Below are 14,366 nucleotides of genomic sequence, written 5' to 3' on the forward strand. Positions count from 1 at the left end.
TTACATGGCAGAGCTCTAACCTTGTCCCTGTGGGTCCCACGCTTCCAGGCAGTTTATGCTAGCTTCAGAGGTTCACTGCAACTCTCCACATAGCCTCTCTCTAGGGCCAGGGATACAGTCCACTGAGCCCTTATCATAAGCCAGCAAGGACATCAGTGAAAGAACTCCTACAGTCTCTGTTGCTCCGAGGGCCTCAGACCAAAACAGTTTAGCCTTCTGTCCTGACAGGGGCCTGACTTCCTCTCCCAGCTGTTGTTTCTGTAGTGATGGGTTAGGGGGAACCCAGGCCACCCCCCATCTACTCCAGGTTCCAGCCCAGGGACCCTAATGGTAGCAGCTATTGGGAGCCAACCTTTCAGTGCCAGAGTTGCTACATTTCCCTGGGTCACTTCACCACAGCTCACCTGCTTCTCCCTTACTAAGGGTTATGAGGATCTCTTCATTAACCAGCCCTTTAGCTGTACTTCATCTCCCCTAGCTCTCTTCTACCTGAGTGGAATGAGCCCTTTTATAGTATCAGAGGGGCCTTAATTAGAGTCAGGTGGTCACATTAGCTTAATGGCCTCACCTGACTCTTTGCAGGTTAATTGGAGTCAGGTGTTCTCATTAGCCTGGAGCAGCCCCTGCTCTGGTCAGCCAGGGAACAGAAAACTGTTAATCCAGTGGCCAGTATATCTGCCTTCTGCTACACCCAACCGGCCTAGGTCTATCACAGTTTATCATTCTGTTTATCTATGCTAATTAAATGCAGCCTGTAAAGTAATAAACACTTTGCACATAATAATACAATTCATTCATGGTTCTCTGTGATGGATATTACAGACCTTTGGTACTCAAAAAGGAAGTGCTAAGGGGTATGGTTTCTCCATCTCAGTTTCCTTACTAAGACTTATTGAGGTGTTTAACCTAAGACTCAGAGGAGTACTTCCTGCAGGTGCTTAAGTGGAAAGAAGTAAGAACAGCTGGACCCAATTCCTAAGAGGAGATATAAAGAGTCAAATGGAATATAAGGTATCTGTTGTTTAGAGAGAAATTATTCACTGCTTCCCAGCTATGAGAGGGTTTTAAAATATATGTGTTGTATGTGATTTGTTTTTGGTATAAAGTCTATTTTCTGAGGATTCTTTATGAAGAAAGTTTACTTGGTTCTGGCTCTAACCTGGCCTCTTTTACCAAAAAAAGGGGTCTCTTCCCAAGACAGTTTGTCTCTGGATGTTTTGTGAGTAGGGTTCTGAAGCTGGCTCTGATCTGTATCTCAGATTGAATTGCAAATACTCATTAGTTAAACCTTAAAATGCCCTTATGAGGTTAATAAGTAATATTATCTCCATTCGACAGATGGGAAGGTGTGGCACAGAGAGATTAAGTGACTTGCCCAGGGTCACATAACAGGTTGATGGCAAAGTCAAGAGTACAACCTCAGTCACCAGGTGTGGGATACAGGTGCACACCAGCTTTAAAATAGCTAGACATCACTCCTTTCCTTTAGGTAACGAGTTATCACCGTGGTTTCAGCTCTAATGTATTGTTCTCTGATACAGGGTTAAAGTCACATGCACATCAGCAATGGCTTGAACGATGGGGTTTTGTGTGGAAATTCTGAAGGAGTTGGAAGACCAAAGTCACCTCAGTAATCTATAATGCCACTATCACTATTTCAGGATTGTTGACTTCTTCATGACCAGCACAGAATCTCCTCCATGAAAAGCAGTGTGTGCAGCAACACTTTTGTGTAGATACTCCATCAACAACCCCATTTTGCAGTGACATGATGAGTATCTTCAGTGATGTGGAGGATTGTGTGCAGGATTTTCCTGCCTGGGTTAATTTCCCCCTTAAGGCATAGTTAATTGCTGGATTGAAGACAGCACAGCAATAGTCCATAGAATTCCATTGTAGAAGACTCGGTAGTGATTTCCTGGCTTGAATACAGTGTTCACTCAGGGTAGGATTCACCCTGTGCAGAGGGCCAGCACAAGGCTATGCACTTTTTAAGTCCTTCTTAAGCCTTATTTTGAGGGCTCAAGTGGTGTATAGGCCTTATGCTCCCCCTCTGGGCAGGGATGAATTTCACTCACAGTGACTTTTTCTCTGGGTAGGTGGGAGGGTTCTTGGGGCATCCAGGACTGTGGTCACCTTGTTACCCCCCTGCCTCCAGCATGAGAGGGATACTTGTGCTCAGCTGGTGTCAGGTCCCTGGCACCACCAGCCTGTGAACCACCCAAGCACTCTCCTCTTGGCAATGCCAGCCCTTATTTTGCCCTGCAGGGTAACAATAGGTGTACCCCAGTCCCTGAGCTCCTTTGAAGCATTCTCCTGTGGTGTCCAGCCCTTTATCCACTGAACACTCAGAAAAATACCTGGTCTGCTGTCCCCAAGGGAACAGTGTGCATACCAGCTTGTGTGATTCAACTCAGGATCAGCTCCTTGTATAACCTTGTGCCTAAATAAGGTCTCCTCACCCCCAAAGCCATCTGTTGCATTTCAACCAAGGCTGGTTGTGAACTCCATTTCATAAATGTAATCACACTACTGCCCGTTTACTTCCTCATTGGAGGATAAGGGCATGTTCTCTTTGTCTTGTACTTATATTCCCTAAAGTTCATTGTCTGTTCAGAGTCACTTGTTTTTTCCAGTGTGCTCTTTCCTGTGGACTTCACACCTCTGTTGACTTTCTGTGTAAACGGGGGTATCTGTTGTGTTAGCTTACAATGCTTCTCAACAGGGAGAGAGGTGCATAAATATTTCTTCCCTGACAGAAACCCTGTTTGTCAACCCTGCCTTGATACAGACCTTACCACATATTTCATAGACACTCATAACACCTTATATAGTATGTGTACATACAGTTCACAATGATATGAACGACCAGTAGGACCCTGGCTTTCATTTAAGACCTCACATAGTATTCTTGGTGAGCCAGAATGCACATACCAGAATCAGGACAGTCCTGTAACCCACTTGCCAGTTGGCACTGAGGGGTTCTTAGGTGACAGTAGGAACAGCATTAGTTTTCCAAGTTCTTCTGAGAAAATATGCATTTTCCACTGATTCTTGAAAGGCCTGCTCTTATAAGCATGCATCCTTCATATGTGCACCCTTCATGACCTTATCTACATGTAACTTAGAGGAATTGCTTCATGTAAGGAATACTACACTGGAAACTAATGTCAGATAGCTATGGCCAAATGATTTCTGACTATGGTTCCCAAAGCAAACGCCACACATCTGTAATATATTTAAGACACTGCTTACTCATGCCTTCTCCTCCCTGTGGTCCCTTTTAATGAAAAGTATGAAAAATTAAACTCCTTAGTAGACTCCAGCAAACTAAACAGGCCTCCGAACAAATGCCTAGTATTTTCCTCACACACCATTATATCCATAATGGTTACTAGCTGTGGAATTTACATTGATAAATGAAATGGGATCTGTTATGAGTTTCCTGCAACTTATAATACATTTGGGGCCACATGCTGCCTGAGGTTGGGGGCTGTTCTGTGGCCTTTAAATTAGCAATGGTTTTTGTGAGGCAGTAAGAATGAGTGAGCGTACAGTATGTAACTCCAGAATTACATTTATTAACAAAATAACAGCAAAATAGCACAGAGGGGAGTAAGCAGACTAAATTACATTTTGTAATGGGTGTAGCTAAGTAAAAATAACAGAAAGGTTGTAACTGTTCTCTGTATCCCGCACCTTTAAATAAAAGGAGATTTCCTGTCAGCTGGAGGCAGGGCAGTAAGTCAATCCAAGATGGATGTAACTATAATCTACTGGGGAATTACGAAAGACATATTTGTTTGGTTGATTTCCTTAAAGAGATACCATCAACTTAGACGTTACATTTCTGTTCATTCTGTGGGGTTAATGCAGTTGTTTGACACGTACTAGTGTAGTAACAAGCAATATTTTATACCTTAGAAGATATGAGATCTACCATAAATCCAAATAAGAGTTTGGAGGCCCTGCCACGATCAGCTAAGTTGGTAAGGCCACACAGTAGTAGTTTGGATAGAAGGATGGCCACATAATCAATGTGCAATGCCACTACATTCACAAGGAGAATGGGATGTCCCATACTGGTAACTATAATTTGAGAAGATGACATAAAAAGACTCAGACATGAAGAGAGCTAAGGAAGTGGAAGCTCTCTGAACTTTAAACTATGTTCATATTACAGTCAGAGCTGGGCACACATTTGTTTTGGTTTGGTGACTGAATTCGGAGGGGGAGAGGGAATGTTTCAAGTCAATCAGAAACAGAATTTTTTTGGTATTCTCAGTGAAAGAAAAAACTGGAAAAAAATTCATTCTGGTTCAAATAAAATGTTTAATTTGACCTAAAATGAAATGTTTTGTTTTTTGGGTTTTTAATGGTTAAATATTTACAATTTTTTAAACGAGTGTCATTGCAAAAGGATAAATCAAAATGTTTTGTTTTGAAAATGTTGAAACAAAACATTTCAACTTTTCTAATTTTTTTCCATATTTTTCAGCCAAAACTGTTTGCCAAATTCAACCCAAATTCATTAATAGCTTTGTTGCCTCTGAAATGTCATGTTTTGGGGAATTTACAATTCACAAATCAAAAATAAATTTAATACATGAATGTGGCTAGATCTACTTACCGAATATATTAGAGTAATGCCTCAGTAGCTCCAATCAGAATTAGGCTATCGTTGTGCTAAGTATTGTCCAGACTTAAGAAGAGAATCAACTTCTGTAGCCAGGGCCATCCCTAGGCAGGTGTGGGGCCCGGGACAAAGCAGCCTCCCCACTAGTCTGCTTGCCATCCGTCCAGCGTGCCACCGCATCCACCTGACCCCCGCGCTACTCCTCACCATCCACCCACCCACCCGCCACTCGCCTCCCTGTTTGCCTCCTCACCTCACTCGCCCACCCGCCTGCCTCCTGTCTCACCTCTCTGCCCGCCTCCTCACCTGAATATTGGGACAAATGGCATCCTGATCATACGTCAGTCGGTATGTGGGACAAAAGGTTAAATATCAGGACAGTCCCGATTTTATCGAATCACGGGGGCCCCCAAAAGCATGGGGCCAGGGGTGGTCACCCTGATTTGCCCTACCTACAGGACAGCTCTGCCTATTTACACATCTAACAATATACAAAGGACAAATACCTCTCAGGTTACTGATTGAATGCCTGGCTTCCAGAAGATTTGAGGGAGATTTCCAGTATAAATATTCCCATCACAAGGCATCACTTAATAAGATTCTTACCCTAGTAGTTGAAATGAGCCATTGGGAATCATTATAGCATCCCCAGGGTGCACAGAATGAATGACTATTGCCAAAGTATAAAGAAGATGGCAGTCTTCCCAGACCATGCAACACCAATAAGGAAATGGTATGGGCAGCAGTTTCGTAAGGTTGAACCTGAGAATACAAAAACAATCTCTGTTCCAGAAGGCCCAGATGCTAATAATTGGAATGGGGAAATTGATACTTCATTAATGAGGAAGGCTGTGGATGCATAAAGTGGCAGCAAAGCAGCTCTGTTGGCCAAGCAGTGAGGCTATAGATGCATGCTGAAGGAACATCAATGTCAAAGGGAAAATTAGGCCAGTAATCCTCAGTGCACCAGAATCATCAACACAGGTTAACTGCCTTGGCTGAAAAACCCTCCCTGCCTCAAAAAAGGGCTGAGAAATCAAATATGACTTCAGCCACACAGCAGAAAACACTGATGGAGGCATTGCTGCTGTACAGAACCATTCTGGGGCCTGGGGATAATGCTGTTCAAATCACAGTGCCATTCCACAGGTGTGGCAGAGAGCTAGAAATGGCCTAACTAGAGGCATTTCTGACAAGAAGTTCATTAGCTGACCATGGTTAGGAAGGAACTGAGGCTGAGTGTTCTAGATGAGATTGAGAAGAGGCACTGTCAGTTAGTCTCACCAGGAGGTAGGTCAGCTGCTTTGGCCAATTGAGGAAACTCCAGCCTGTCTCTCACTAATGGGCTGAGGGTCATGAATGGGAACTCAGTTGATATGGTATCTTCAGGGAAGCTAAGCTTTGCAGGAGAAATCAGTACAGAGGTTCCCTACCCTCAGGAAGAGATGCAGGACCAGGCAATGAGGAAATGGGGTGAAAGAAGGGATATGGGGGAAAACTTATTTATCAGGCTTTGATGAATGAGACTTCGTTTCCCTTTTCTGCTTGGTGAATAAGGATGATATTTGTACCAAATATCAAATCTAGCTGATAAGTATGAGAAGGAGAGCAGAGTCCAACGAGCATTATCTCCTCACTTCCCCAAGTTCATGGAAAACCATTTGTGAGAACAAGACATGGCTGGAACTACAACTTGGGTGAGGCATGTCAGCTTGGTGGTACAGACCCAACTAGAGAACAGGCACTCCCCTGCCTGAGTAGTTTTAGATGTGCTTTCCAGTAGGATCTTGTGCTGCACCACACCTTGCAGGGTGGTGCAGTGGTAGGCCTCAGGCAGTCAGCCAATGACCGCATGATTTCAGAATCTGACTCAGCGTTTGAGTAACTCCTCTCTTCCTGTGGGCATTTCCATGGAAGGACTCATCTCCCACGTATGTAACCAGAATTAATCTTTATTCAATAATTTCTTGATCTACTCTTGCACAATATTTTAACGATAACTGTAATTGCTTCTAAAGCACATCTTGTATTTAGCAACATAGCGTAAGAGGAACACAAGAGAACAATATTCACATCTTGTGAATATCAAGATATTTTTGTAGAATAAAGTAATTTTCATTGTTCTTTTCAGTAATCTCATGGGACTTTGAAACTGAAATCTTTCCCTAACTTAGAACATTTGTTAATTTTAATGTGAACATTCGGTCTGAGCACAGGATTTGAATTGCACTCCTGGATCTGCATTTGTGACTTTAGACAGTCACTTGACCTTTTTTCCTCAGTTTTCCTATCTGTAAATTACTGACATTCCTGCTTTAAGCATGCTGTAGGGACTAATTTAGGATAGTTGAAGTGAAGTGCTTGAAGCTGTACACTGCTACACAAGAGAGCTAGTCATTACGATTCCTATGTTTTAATCTGTTAAACCTAAAGAAATGTCTGCAAGGCATCTTTCTGATAACACGGACACAGATTCCATGCATCAGTTATTTGGCAATGTAACTGATCCTCAGCCATGGGAAAAAAAATCACTAAAATCCTAATACAGTAACTCCTCATTTAACATTGTAGTTATGTTCCTGAAAAATGCAACTTTAAGCAGAACGAAGCAAACTCAATTTCACCATAAGAAATGATGTAAATGGGGGAGGGTGGGGAGGAGGATTAGGTTCCAGGGTAACTTTTTCATCAGACAAAACTATATATTATATAAATATACACACAGTATGTTTTAAACAAACAATTTAATACTGTTCACAGCTATGACGATTGTGAAGCTTGGCTGAGGTGGTGAAATTAGAGGGTGGAAGAGGGAGGTATATTTCCCAGGGAATGTCTTGCTGCTAAATGATGAACTAGCACTCGGCTGAGCCCTCAAGGGTTAACATGTTGTTAATGTAGCCTCTCACACAAGACAGCACGAACACAAGGGAGTGGAAACAGCATAGCAGACAGAGACAGACATACACCTTGTGTGTGGGAGAGAGAGATGCACACTGCCCCTTTATGTAAGCTGACCCACCTCTTAAGTGCATTGTCTTTTTAAGTGGATCAGGAAGTTGAGACAGCAGCTGCTGCTGCCCCAAGCGCTCTCTGTCTCTCTCACTCTGTGTCCCCTCCCTGCTCTATATGGAGAAGGGGTATGTGGGGTGCAGGAGCAGGGGGGATGGGGACACCCTGACATTAGCCCCTTCCCTGCACAGCAAGCAGGAGTCTCTAGGAGCAGCTCCAAGGCAGAGGGCAGGAGCAGCAAATGGCAGTGGGGAGATGGCCAGCCCAGCAATTGCTAGCCTGCTGAGCTGCAGCACAGGGAACTTATGGGAGTGGGGAGCTGATAGGAGGGCTGCTGGTCCACCTTGGTTCCAAGCCCCCACCAGCTAGCTGCAATGGGCTGCTCTTCCTGCAAGCAGTGGACAAAGCAGGCAGCTGCCAAACGACATTAGAAGGGAGCATTGCGCAACTTTAAACAAGCATGTTCCCTAAATGATCAGCAACATAACAACGAAACAACATTAACTGGGAAGACTTTAAATGAGGAGTTACTGTAATTAGGTGAAGGAAAGTAGTAAACAGGGAAAAAATTGGGACAACCGGAATAAATGGAGATGTCAGAGGGTAAAATATTTTAGGTGCCTGAGTGATTCAGGGCACAAGTCCCATTTGCTCCTAAATCACTTAGACAGTAACCATGTGGACTCACCCCTGCAGCACCTCCTGCTGGTCTCAGGGAATTACCTCAGTTTCCAGCCCAGAGCACCCTCTGCAGGCCAGTGATCCACCACAGTTCGGCCCCTGTGTCCCTCCCAGACTCCGGTGCCCCATTATCTGAGGTGCTGCCCCCTGGCAGTAACCCCTCACTCTCAGGGTCTCCCCTCCCCAGGGGCCCCAACCCCCTAATCCCAGCCCATGGCTACTGCCAGTCAGCAATGAGCCCCCACTCCCTGGGGCAGACTGCCGTATAAGAGCCAGTCATCACAGGCAAGGGGGTAGAACCTGCTGTCTTCCTCTACCACCCAGTACCTCAGGGGTGGGCCTAGGACCAGGCCCTGCAGCCTGGGGAGTTGCCAGACTGGAGCTCCCCTGGCCTTTCCCCAGCCCTGCTTCACTCTCACTACCTTTGCTACCAACAGCCAGGCTCTACTTCCTCCAAGACCAGAGAGCAACTCTAATGCCAAGCTAGCAGCCTTTTATAAGGACCTGCTGTGCTCTGTTTGGGGCATGGCCCCAGCTGTGCCTGCTTTCCTAAGCAACCTGGGCTTTTCCTTACAGCCCCCCAGCCCTCTCCCAGGCAGGGGTGGCTCCAGGCACCAGCGTAGCAAGCGCATGCCTGGGGTGGCAAGCCTCAGGGGGTGGCCTGCCGGTCACTGTGAGGGCGGCAGGCAGGCAGCTTTCGGCGGCGTTTCTGTGGGAGCTCCGCCGGTCCCGTGGCTTCGGTGGCAAGTCGGCAGCAGGGATGCCGATGGCGCAGCACTGGCAGACCTCCCGCAGGTATGCCGCCAAATCTGTGTTACCAGCGGACCTCTCGTAGAAACGCCGCTGAAAGCTGTCTGCCTGCCATGCTTGGGGTGGCAAAAAACATAGAGCCGCCCCGCTCCCAGGGCTGGCCTTAACCCTGTCAGGGCCGGAGCAGGTAACTACCCCCCAACAGACACTTTTGAAAGTTCCACCCAGAATCTTTAGATAAATTCTTGGCCCAGATCTTCAAAGGTATTTAGGCACCTAACTCCCTTTGACTTCAGTAGGAGCTAGGCACCTAAATACCTTTGAGGACCTGGACCATTCTTCCTAAGACTACCTGAATAATTAATAAAGGGAGCGTGTTCTCCAAAGACTTTGAATGGGCATTCACAAGACATTTCCTGTATTAATTTTTAAAGATGAGGAGAAGAATTTGCACCCTTTTTGTCTTTTCTTCATGTATAAAGAAGGCCCAACATATTTTTAAAGGTATTTTCTACTTGGATTTTTTCACTGGAAATTCAGGTCTTGTCTAGCTTAGAATAATTTCTGGTGCCTGGAGAACTAGTGAAATGACAACATCAGGAGAGTGAATGTTGAGCAACTGAGAGGAATGGAGAGGAATTCTAGCCAGACTGTTTGAAATTCTGTGTCTTGTTTGTGTTTAACTTCAATGACTCAACCCTAGAGATTAAAAGACCTCAATGTTAAGGATTCAACATACCACTCCTTCAATTAAATGTAGGAGGGAGTTACAACTTCTGGGACAATAGGTCCTCCTGCAAAAGGCAGGGAGGGGGGTACCAGGGATGATGTTCCCAGGGTTGTGGTTTTATCCTGAATGTCATGATAGTTGCTTTTTTTTTCTTAAACCCCTAAACCCTGGCATCATGTGAATATACCAGAATCTCAGCTTTCATTTTTTTTAAAAGAAGTTTTTAGCCCTCATGTTTTTTGAGAAAAGCTGGAAAACACAAACCCTAAAGGCTCAAAAGCCAGAAAGCAAATAAACAGGATCCAAATGCATTGTTTTGAAAATCTCATTATTTTTAAGACAATGATTATTGAAAGTTTAGTATTGATAATGCTGCAGTCCTGATATTTCTAAGAAGAAAATAATTAAGCACTTTCAGGCCCTGTTTACACATCACAAACCCAAACTTAAACCAAAAAATCCTTACTAGGTTGCTTTAAGAATCTTTAGCATTACAAATACCCTTGTTTCATAACTTTATCTCCACTGGTCTCTTGTTTAACAGCACAGAGGACATGGATTAAGAAGAAAGGGAAGAAGTCTGGCCATGTATACACCCTACAAAACACCCTAATAGAACATTATACAAGCTCATTTGCAAACTTCAAATCCAGAATTCGGTTTGGATTTTGGGTGTACCCAAATCTGGGGCGCTGGTTTGGGCTCATCTTTATTTATTATCAAAGGCTGGAAGAATGACAAACAGGGAGATAGTCAGGAAGGGACTATTAAACACAGCTTTAAAGGTTGTGTTACTCTTGGTACTGGAAAGAAGAATGACCATAACCCTTTTGCTGTGTGTTTATAGTTTTTACCTAGGTATGTTGTTTGTCTTATAATAAACCTCTTGACTTACTAATCAACTATCCAGAGTAACTCTCTGAGCTATGACTGTGCAAAGATCAATGCCTTGGGTTTTGAATTTATGCAGTGAAAGGCTACTCTGAATATTTTAGCTACAGCATGATGCATTATGTAATAAAATACAAATGAGAGAGGTTTAAGGTATGCTGAGAAACAGCAGTCAACAGGCTGCTCAGAACAATGGGAAGGAGAGACTCAGCGAGGTATGAGATGAAGAGACGCAGTCCAGTACAAAACCTACAGGCATTAGCTGCCACTTACAATGTGAAAGAGTCAGTGAAGTATGAGGTGAAATAGAAATCAATACACTATGGCTGGGTTACATTTCAAGACAGTTGATTAATAAATTAAATTGGCTAAAAGGAAATGAAAGTGAATATGAAAAGCATTAATATGTCTGAAATTATACACTTAAAACACAATAAATACATTTACTGTCTTAATTTGCATAAAGCAAGGCTGCTCGGGTTCATTATTAGCTTGACAGATGTGAATAGTTCAAAGTTATGATTCATTTCTATACTTACTGGTGGTATAAATTACTAGAGTTGACACATGGAGAAAAGTGTAGAAGTATTGTGAAAATATCTACATAGAATGTTCCAGTGGGCAGTTCAGGCAAAACTACCGTTAATGCTCCTTGCTTGGACAAAAACTCCTCTTCAACTCCTTTTGCTTGAGTAGGGACTGCAAGATTGAAATCTTGTTTATTCCAGATGGTTAATTTGAGGTAGTTTATGGAAGACTAGTGATTGTGAACAATGAAAGTAAGGTCCTGTGTTTCTGGTAGAAAACATGTGTGATCTGAGGATTCACCATCTTTCAATCAGGGCTGGATGTCTTTCTAAAATATATGCTGTAGTCAAAACAAATGTTATGGGCTTTATGCAGAAATTACTAGGGGAGGTTCTCTGGCCTATGTTATGCAGGAGGTCAGACTAAATGATCAGAATGTTCCTGATGGCCTTCAAATCTATTAATTTATGAAGTCAAGGGCTCAAAGTGGAATGTTACATAGTAGAAATCAATGGTTGTTAGAAAAATCATCGTTGCAGACAAGCCATAAAAGACCACAGAAGAAAGTGATAGCTATTAATTTGATACGAGACAGAATAATGTGAAGAATCTCAGGAAATCACAGTATGTCATTCCCCACAACTACTACTTATCATGGTTGGGCTTAGAGGCCAACCAAGAATGGGGTCCTGTGGAAAACAGCTTGTGTTCATTCAGTTAAAGGCTATCATAAGGCCTACACCCATTGGGGGCGGGGATTAAGATTGCACAGGCAACCTTAATTCTGGCATTTCTTGACTTTTGAGTGCTTGACTTTGGAAACGTAATGTTCTTCTAACATAGTTCATATTGTGTGTGTATGAGACTTCCTACGTTTTTAAAAAAGCAAACTGAAAAAAACTAATTCCATCATGCGTCATCATATTGACACCCACATGTTTCATAAGCAGGGTTGGAACCTTTAGATCCACCACATAGACCTCTGCCGTGTGAACTAACAAAGGAATAGATACTAGTAGTAGCTGTCAATCCTTTTGTGGCCCATCACTACAGAGGGATGGTGAGACTCAGGAATCTTTGGTTCCTTTTCAGGCCCTGGAGGGGAATGTGCTGTAATAGATACAGATTTTTCTGCCCACTTCCCCCAAGCATGACCCATTCTGCCCTGTCTCTTCCAATCTGTCTATGCCCCAGTCCCGTCTCTTCCCGTGTCCTCCACCTCCTCCCTGCCCCCCCCGGCTCCTTGTCCCAGTCCAATTCCCCTCATCTAGCCAGTGCCTGTCTCCACTCCTTAGGCTTCTCATCCCAGTCTCCTTCCCCAGCCAATCCTAGTCTCCCCTTTCAGTCTTCCCTCCCCGCTGCTCCCAGTCTCAGTTTCCTTATCCAGTCAGTCTGTTTCCTCCCTCCTGGCTCCCCATCTGATCTCTCTCACCCTACCCCAGCCTCCAATCAGATGCCCAGCAACCACATTCCCCATCATCGCTGGATCCCAGGCCTAGTCTCCCTTCCCAGACTCCTCGTCCAATCTCAATGTTCATCCTTCGCCCAGCTTCTTCTCACAGTCCATTTGGGCAGGAAGTCCCAATTCTCCCTCTGCACTCTGGTTCTTCATCAGATCTGTTCCCTCTCTCCTCACTTCCTTTCCCCCACCCTCCAAAAAAAAAGTTTACAGTCCCAGTTAGCGCTTTGTCCAATCTCAGTCTTATCATAGATTATCAGGGTTGGAAGAGACCTTAACAGGTCATCTAGTCTAACCCCTGCTCAAAGCAGGACCAATCCCCAGACAGATTTTTACCCCAGTTCCCTAAATGGACCCCTCAAGGATTAAACTCACAACCCTGGGTTTAGCAGGCCAATGCTCAAACCACTGAGCTATCCTTCCCCACCACTGGCTCCCTGTCCCTTCCCCCATTTCCCTGCCCAGTTGCCAGTCCTAGTCTCCTTGCCCCACCAGTCCCAGTCTCCCCGCAACTTCCAGTCCCAGTTTCCATTTCCTCCCCTCCATTAGTCTCCCATGCCAGTCTTCCTCTTCAGGCTCTTTGTCCCAATCTTCTCCTTCCCTACACCTCCCACATTTGGCTCTTTTCTGCTCTTCATTTGTTTCAGGTGCCTTCCTCTTCCACACTGCCTGGGCATCAGCAGCGAAGGGAGGGGGAGTATTGAGAAAACAGGAGTGATAAGCTCCTTGCTCTCAGTTCCTGTGCCTGGACCCAGATCTGGCATGGCCCCGAGCAGCCAAGAAAATTGAAGGGAGTGTCCTGCTCAGCCCTAGACTGGAGTATCTTCAGCGTAGATGGAATTAAGCTGTGAAGTTCTGGCAAGTATCTATTCAGCATGTGAAATCTGCAATTTTTCAAAGACTTATAAATTGGCCAAATCTGAGTGGATTTTCACAGGGATGGCAAAAGGCAGATTCCTGATGCAAAGGTGATCCCCCACCAAATTTGAAGCCCTTTCCCCAAAGCATAGTGGTGCTAGAGCTTCTCATAGAAGAAGTTGCCCCCCCCAAAAAAACCAACAATGTATTTTTCCCCTGGCCTTGTTCTTAAAAGTGGCTGAACCTTTTGGGCTGACATTTTCCAAAACTTCTCAGCCTGAAGCAGACACCTGGCATATAAAATTACAGCAGAAACAGTTAAAGGCTGGCAAAGTTGTAAGCAATGGAAAATAGAGCTTTCTAATGGGAGGTATCGGACAACCTTAATAATAGGCGGTGCTACCAGTCCTTCATATAATGAAAGAGTTTTCATGTTTTTTGGCAGAGATCAAGATATGAATGAGCACAGAGTAGAGCAGGGCAAATTTTGTTGTTCAGTTTCCCGATGATTCATCAACAGGGCTTTGAAAGCTTCCAGTTACTAACCTTGTTATAATAACACCTCTTTAGCACACACAATATGCTTTGCTTCAAAAAAGTCGCATTATAATGAGAGAGGAGTGGAAATACATATGCTTTTCATCTACACTGAATAAAAACCTATAAAATGTAAAGCAAGTCTTAAAGGCACAAACAAGCATGAGACAGAAAAATGCTAGTAAAATAAACCTGTGTGGAAAAACATTTCAAATGCGTACTGAAAGCCTTTCATACCATACCATGTATTAAAACTAGACTGAGAACATTGTGTTATGAGTTAG

General features: G+C 44.1%; 1 protein-coding gene and 1 long non-coding RNA gene across 13 annotated transcripts in view; both read left to right on the forward strand.

The window, feature by feature from the left end:
• Positions 1-808: 808 nt before the first annotated feature.
• LMNTD1 (lamin tail domain containing 1) overlaps positions 809-14,366 on the forward strand; it is a 295,495-nt gene continuing 281,937 nt past the window's right edge. For 3 of the 12 annotated variants that reach the window (XM_039520489.1, XM_039520486.1, XM_039520490.1), the window contains exon 1: positions 809-1,011. Coding sequence is in view for 10 of the 12 variants with exons in the window: in XM_039520486.1 (XP_039376420.1) it covers positions 1,000-1,011 (12 nt within the window). In the remaining 2 variants the exon portion in view is untranslated. Of the gene's footprint in view, positions 1,012-5,691; positions 5,927-5,967; positions 6,568-13,334; positions 13,546-14,366 lie in introns of those variants that run through there. The other 9 variants (XM_039520485.1, XM_039520479.1, XM_039520482.1 and 6 more) reach the window with 8 other exon arrangements.
• On the forward strand, positions 1,037-3,590 carry LOC120395783. Its single transcript, XR_005592785.1, has 3 exons — positions 1,037-1,219; positions 1,339-1,430; positions 1,542-3,590. It is a non-coding gene; the product is annotated as an uncharacterized LOC120395783 (long non-coding RNA).

This window comes from Mauremys reevesii, linkage group 1, assembly GCF_016161935.1.
Source record: "Mauremys reevesii isolate NIE-2019 linkage group 1, ASM1616193v1, whole genome shotgun sequence".
Classification (NCBI taxonomy): domain Eukaryota; kingdom Metazoa; phylum Chordata; order Testudines; family Geoemydidae; genus Mauremys; species Mauremys reevesii.